Genomic DNA, 7,484 nt, shown 5'->3' with positions numbered 1-7,484 from the left:
CGACTAATTGCATCATATCTTGTAGTTGCATCATATGAGAGGTATTCATCATGCTTAACTCTAGCAATATACTTTGCGGAGACTAATAACTATCGTATTACACCGGATAATAACAAAATATGAATTGTAGCAGAGTTATAAGCTGATGACAAATGTTTGTGTAGCTATAAATCATTTCATTAAAGGTAAAATAAGCATTTTAAAGTTAAATTGTAACTAAATATAAAAGAATAATGACTAAAAGGGATGGCATATAAATTCGAACAGAGAAAGTAGTTAAGGAATCAAAACAATTATTAGTAACAATTTTCTTAGAGTGAATCCATAACCATAAACGAAAAGAATTATTAGTTAATTACAATTTTAATTTTGATTCGAATCTGAATTAAGTCATGCCCCTATGCAGGTGAAGGATACCGAGTAGAATTAACTCGCAATAATTTAATTCAAGGAAGATATTTTTCAAAGGTACAGTCTTTCTTTGCAGCTTCATCCACTTATATTTTGAGCTGTCCATTGTGTTCATATTATTGTGGACCCCATAGCAATAATTCAATTCAAATTGGAATAGACTCCATCTTCTAAATTTTGCAAGTGTAGAGCTCAAATATTCAACTGATGAAGCATAATTTCCATTCATATTCATAATAGAAGCAACTTATGAATCAGAGTTAATCCAGAAAGCGGATTATTAAGTAATTCAGAGCATTGAGTTTAGAACAACGAAAAAAAAGACATAGTAATAATAGAAGTGTACGTATTGTTTGTTTCTTATTTTAGATATACGTTTCTTATTAACATATATCTGACTTGATATCTGAAAGAGTAAGTATGACATAAGACACTGGCGTTAGGCTCGAAAACTAAGTGATCTTTGAAAAATGCAAAAGCTACTTCACTGTTATTTGAAATATGCTAATAGTAATTTTATAGTATATAGAAATAAGGAATTACATGATGTTATAATCTCGATTTTCCGAAGTTTTTGTACGGTAAAGTTTTTTTATATCTTTTTTTTTCTTTTTCAAATTTTATGATAGTAGTGTTATCATCGCGATTATTTTATTAATATTTCTACTTGAGTAAATCTTTTTAATCAAGATTTTTACAAAAAGAACTAAATCACCTAATGGTTATTGGTATTTGGACCTGAAATGTCATACCGACTTTATTGATATTCATTAAAACTCACATTTGGAACAAAATATTATTTCTCAATCAAAATAGATTGAGTTTATAAAGATAATCTAATTAAAATGGTATAAAATGAAACTTTTACCTAACAAATTGTGGGCCTTGTTTATTTGAAATTGTAATGTAAGGTTATATCTTAGTAATTTGTTTGTGACCGATCGACAAAGTATGCAGACTAGACTTCAAAACTCCAATGTAATATGAAACTTTACCTAACAAATGTGGACCTTGTTTATTTGAAATGGTAAGATTATTTCCAAGCAATTTCCGATAAAGTATGAAGACTCGACTTTAAAAATTCCCGTGTAATAATATGCACATAATGGACCACTATACAAGTGGATGAAAGGTGCAAAGAAAAAAAGAAGGGTAATTTCTTTGTCACTGACAACACAACTTGACTTATTCCATTCATTGTGATGGAAAATACCAATCCATCAACAATAGTAAGAAAACAATCTAATTACACAAACATTTTACCATAAATACTAACATATATAGAGAGAGAGACGAGAGAGAGAGTCAACATGTATCTTTTGATACTATATCTATATACACACACCAGATACATTCTAAAATACAGATACATAGAGAGAGGATAAGAAAGAGAGTCAGTGTATCGTATCTAGCGAAGTAAATATGGTAAAAAAGGTACTTTTAAATTTAAATAAAAACACATAATTAACTCTAAACTAGTGCGATTTATGTTGTTTGGTCATAATAGTAATATGGTCCAACTTTTCTTTGTGCAGATGGATAGTGGGTCCATTACCATATGAGAAAGAACTAAATAACTACCAACTCTTACCACTCTTTACTACTCCCTCCGTTCCTTATTAGTTGTTATGCTGTGCTTTTTGAGAATTAATTTGATTAATTTTCAAAGCTAAATTATATTATATTAATTAGATGTTTTAAAATAAAATTTAGATATTTAAAAACTATACAAAATGTAATCTAAATTTTAACTTTTTCATAATATGATGAAAAAATACATTTTAAATGTTAATTGAAATTCATATTGTTTGACTTTTTAAAAAAATGGTGACAAATAAAAAGGAAAAGAAGAAATATTAAGGGATAAGGGTCTGAAAAATATCTCAACTTTGGTCGGATTTGCTATTGCGATACTAAACTTTCATGAGGACCTATTACCTAGACTATTTAATACCGTATTTTTTACCCCATGAACTATTTAATAGTGTATTTTAAAGGTATATATGTGTCCACGTGGACACATTACTATTTATAATTTTGCATTATTTTTTGCAAATATATATGTTTAAAATACGGTATAAATAGTCTAGGGAGGTAATAGGTCCTCATAAAAGTTTAGTATCGCAACAGCAAATCCGACCAAAGTTGGGGTATTTTTCAGAAGTGTTAAATTGAAATACGTACAATATTTACTTGAATATTCATATTTACTCTACTAATTAAACACACCCCAAATGTATTTAACTCCATTTATTACTGAAGCTGGAGTTTGGTGACCTTTTCTCAATTTCTGTTGGAATTCGTCAACTCAATTCACAATTAAATATAAATGCAGAGAATTAAGGCGTGGCTCCACGTAGAGAGAGGGTGAGAAAGAGAGTCAGTGTATCTAAAATACATACGTGTCACACTTGAATATAGAGTGTATTTGGAATAAATTACACCAAATTTGACGCGCATATACTTGAGATACATGTATCTGAGTGCCCAGATGATTGTATCTGGCGAAGTAAAAATATGGTACGAAAGATAATTTCAAAAACTAAAATAAAAATACGTAATTAGACTCTAAGCTAGTGGAATTTGTATTGTTTGATCGTAATAGTAATATGGTCCAGTTTTTCTTTGTGCAGATGAATAGTGGGTCCATAACCATAAATGATCTATCGAGAAGCAATAGAAATTCAAATTAGTAGAAAAATACTCCCTCCATCCCATTTTATGTGGCACCATTTCCTTTTTCGTCAGTCCCAAAAAGAATGTCACATTTCCTTATATGGTAAGTTTATAAAGGTACAATTCCTCTTTTATCCTTGTTGGTCCCACTTAATCTTAAAATAATGCTCCAATACATTTATGAGGAGAGAGAAAAAATAATCTACTTTTTAAAGGGCAATTTGATAAACATTTCAAAGTCTTCATTTATTTCTTAAACTCCGTGCCCGGTCAAATGTTGCCACATAAAATGGGACGGAGGGAGTAATATGTATGGCTAAAACTTGTCGGTATAATTAGTGCGTTTACTAAGTAGACATAAAGAAATTTCCTATTAATATTATTAGTTGACTGGAATTAATGTTTATTTCTTCTTTCCTCTATATAAGTAATTTGTTCATCAATTGATCTCATCCGATCCATACACTTTAGTTTTTCTTTTCAGACAATTAATTGAATCTATGGCATCTTCTTCTTCTGCAAGTAATTCACAGAATTGTCCTCGATGCAAGTACGATGTCTTTCTAAGTTTCAGAGGGAAAGATACTCGGAGAAATTTTATGAGTCACTTGTACCAAGGTTTGGAAAGGAAGGGAATATTCACCTTTCAAGATAATAAAAGGCTAGAGGATGGTGATTCCATCTCAGAAGAACTCATGAAAGCGATAGAAGAGTCTCATGTTGCCGTAATTATTTTCTCAAAGAATTATGCTACGTCAAGTTGGTGCTTGAATGAACTAGTGAAGATTATGGAATGCAAGGAGAAAGAAAATGGACACATGACAGTTATACCGGTCTTCTGTAATGTGGATGCATCACATGTTCGATACCAAGAAAGTCAGAGCTTTAAAGAAGCATTTGCCAAACATGAATCGAGGTATAAGGATGATGTTGTTCAAGGATGGAGAACTGCCCTAACTGCTGCCGCAGGTCTAAAAGGATATGTATTTCCTAGCAGGTCAGTTAAAAACACAAATTTAATTCTTCTTTTTTGTACACATAGTTATATTCTACTATAGAACAAATAATTTGTACTCAAAACAGAATCTTAAATAATTATATTAGCATTATTTTTATTCTTCTTTTTTTGCAGGAGTAAGTCAGATGCAGACTGTATTCAGGGCATTGTTGATGAAATTTCGTCTATGTGCAATACTTCAGTATCTTATTTGCAAGACGTTGTGGGTTTAGATACTCAATTAAAGAAAGTAGAATCCCTACTAAAGATGGAAATCAATGATATTGTTCAGATTGTGTGGATCTGGGGTATGGGAGGTGTCGGTAAAACGACAATAGCAAAGACTATTTTTTATAAACTCTCTTCCAAATTTAAATATGTTTGTTTCCTTGAGAATATCAAAGAAAACAAACATGGAATGCACTCTCTGCAAAATATCCTTCTCTCTAAACTGTTAGGGGAGAAAGATAATTGCGTGAAAGATAAGGAGGTGGGGAGGAGCATGCTGGCTGAGAGACTTCAGTCTAAGAAGATTTTAGTTGTGCTTGATGACATAGATCACAGAGACCAGTTGGATTACCTAGCAAAGGATCTCAGTTGGTTTGGCAAGGGTAGCAGGATTATTGCAACCACTAGAGACCAACATTTGATAGGGAAAAATGACGTAGTATATGAAATGAAAACACTACTTGACTGTGATGCTATTAAACTGTTCAATCAATATGCTTTCAAAGAAGAAGTTCCAAATGAGCTTTTTAAGAATCTAACGTTGGAGATAGTAAGTCTTGCTAAAGGCCATCCTTTAGCCCTGAAAGTATGGGGTTCTTCATTACACCAGATGGATATAACTGAGTGGGAAAGTGCCTTGGTCCGAATGAAGAAAAACTCTGATGTAGAAATTACTAAGAACCTCAAAATAAGTTATGATGGGTTGGAGCCCGAAGAACAAAAGATATTTCTAGATATAGCATGTTTCTTCCGAGGAATTGGAAAAGAAGAAGTCATGCGAGTTCTTGAGAGCTGTTATTTTGGACCAAAATTTGGATTGCGTGTTCTAGTTAATAAATCTCTTGTGTCCATCTCTGAATATGGTACGATTGAAATGCATGACTTAATACAAGATATGGGTAAATATATAGTGCAAATACAAAAGCACCCGGGAGAACATAGCAGATTATGGAATGTTAAAGATTTCAAAGAAGTGGTGGACAACAATATGGTAAGTAGGTTAAACAATGCAATAATATTCAATTTTACTTTTCATATTCCAAAGACATATAGAATATATATATAGTCAATTTCGTTTATTTATTCATCTTTCTTTATATTCTAGTGCTATTACTTTAAGGGAAAAGGGCTTGATATACCCTCAACTTTGTCATTTGGAGTTGATATGCTCCTCGTTATGAAAGTGACTCTTATATACCCTTACCGTCATACAAACGGCTCACATATACCCATACCGTTACAAAATGAGCTCACATATATTCTTCATTTAACTAGAGTGAAAAATTAGTTTTAAATTTATATATTTAACTTTTATTTTTTTTTAAAAATCATTTAGGGGTATATGTGATCCTTCTAGCAAAATTCAAGGTATATTTTAATCTTTTTCATACATAAATTTTTTTTTTTTTTTTTTTTTTTTTTTTTTTTTTTTTCAGTTAAATCCCATGACATACTAACGTAATATAACAGATCTAGTCATAGAGAACTCTAGACAGAATCTCAGATTTACAGCAAAAATGAACATTAGGTCAGCTTATCAAGAAAAATACAGATATGCAGAATTAAGAAGAAACACAAAGTAGTACAAGTCTGCGTAATTCCAATTCCAATACAGGTGCCATAACGCTCACTGGAACATGATAGCCACATCCAAGTAATCTCCTATCTGAAATTTAAGTTCACTCAATGTTTTGCTGCCATTATCTGGTCGCCTCATATTGGGGTAAGAAAATGTAGTCCCCACCTCTCTAACGACAAAGCGTCCCCTTTTATCCGGATAGACAAAAGCAAAGGACAAAATTGCATCTCTTCGTCTTGCTTCTGGAGCTACCTCTTTAACCAGATCAGTTAGTTCGCGCAGAGTAGCATCCATCCATGTATAGATTTGGACCTCATCTTTGGGTTCCTTGCCTCTCACAGCAAATTCATTGACATTGTGATGGCCTCCAACCTTAGTGAAAACACGAAGCAACAGAGGACAAGTCTTTTCGCGATCAACTGGTACGGGGCGTGGAGCAATCCTTTGAGGAGGTGGACCAAGTGGACCTCTGGGTGGAGGAGGAGGTAATGGTCTTCCTCTTCTCTGAACATCCGCCATTGTTGTTTCACTCCGGTCTCCGTCGGTGATTTTTTGACTTCTTTGATTATCATTATTTGAGTTTCTTATTTTTATTTTATTTTTTTCTTTCATTCGTTAATTTAAAGAAAAAAATTAAAACTATTTTTTGTGGCTATATTATAATTTAAAACTATTATTTCAACTATATTGTAATTTAGATTTTGTATTTAGAAAACAAAATTGGGTCATCTATAATAAATTTTACAAGAATATTAGTGAAACATAAATAAATTTGACCATCAAAATAATAAATCTAAATTAGTCATTGAAACAAAAAAGGTCAAAAAATATATATGTTTGAGGATGATTATGTATACCCATATGGGATTATATTTTTTTAAAAACAAAATAATTAAAAAATTAAAAAATTAAATTAAAATTAATATTTTCACTTCTGTTAGAGGAAAATGGTATATATGAGCCATTTATATAACAATAGGGGTATATATTAGCACTTTCGTAACGAAGGGTATATCAACTCTAAATGACAAAGTTAAGGGTATATCAGACCCTTATCCTTTACTTTATTAATAATAGAACCAAATATAACAGTAGTTGCCTAAGGTAGCTAATTCATCAAGTGTCCATTTTTAGTTAACGTTGCCTAATTCCTTTATGTTATGCTATTATTCCACTTGATCTATTTTGTCCAATTTCTTTATTTGAATTAACTTGTAATTTGTATGACATTTTGTACCTACTAACTCAGTAAATTTTTAAGTTAATATCCCCCAGATATTTACCATGGGTAACTTTTTATTAACATAAATTCTCTAATGAAAAAATTAAAGGGAGGGCCAAAACTTACCTTACCAATCCTGGGTTGGTAATTCACTTGATCATTTATTATTTTTTATTTTAAAGATGAAAATTATTGATACAATATTGTTCTATTAGAGCATGAAAAACTTGATGGTACTAGCTCTTCAAGAACTTGAAGTGCAAAAATAAGTAATACAAAAAAAAAAAGATGTGATGATGGACAATATGGTAAGTATTCATATTTCAAACATATATATATACTCTGTTCCTCTAGCTTCATATACTGAGGCA

General features: G+C 31.3%; 3 protein-coding genes and 1 long non-coding RNA gene across 4 annotated transcripts in view; 1 reads left to right on the top strand and 3 right to left on the bottom strand.

Annotated features, from left to right (window-relative positions):
• LOC125843862 (uncharacterized) overlaps positions 1-7,484 on the top strand; it is a 573,332-nt gene that overhangs the window by 146,512 nt on the left and 419,336 nt on the right. Inside the window, exons 3-4 of the mRNA XM_049523084.1 lie at positions 3,848-4,084; positions 4,220-5,303. Of these exons, the coding sequence (XP_049379041.1) occupies positions 3,848-4,084; positions 4,220-5,303 (1,321 nt within the window). The remainder of the gene's footprint in view (positions 1-3,847; positions 4,085-4,219; positions 5,304-7,484) is intronic.
• The window catches only part of LOC125843937 (uncharacterized), a 157,079-nt gene that overhangs the window by 46,390 nt on the left and 103,205 nt on the right, over positions 1-7,484 (bottom strand). The window lies entirely within an intron of this gene.
• Positions 1-7,484, bottom strand: part of LOC125843886 (8-hydroxygeraniol dehydrogenase-like) — a 46,540-nt gene that overhangs the window by 24,842 nt on the left and 14,214 nt on the right. The window lies entirely within an intron of this gene.
• On the bottom strand, positions 5,831-6,439 carry LOC125843905 (histone deacetylase complex subunit SAP18-like). Its single transcript, XM_049523127.1, has one exon. It carries the CDS (start codon positions 6,408-6,410, stop codon positions 5,940-5,942), a length of 471 nt encoding a protein of 156 aa, XP_049379084.1. The 5' UTR covers positions 6,411-6,439; the 3' UTR covers positions 5,831-5,939.

The sequence above is a fragment of the Solanum stenotomum genome, chromosome 11 (genome assembly GCF_019186545.1).
Source record: "Solanum stenotomum isolate F172 chromosome 11, ASM1918654v1, whole genome shotgun sequence".
Taxonomy (NCBI): Eukaryota; Viridiplantae; Streptophyta; class Magnoliopsida; order Solanales; family Solanaceae; genus Solanum; species Solanum stenotomum.
This window is presented reverse-complemented; position numbering and strand designations above follow the sequence as displayed.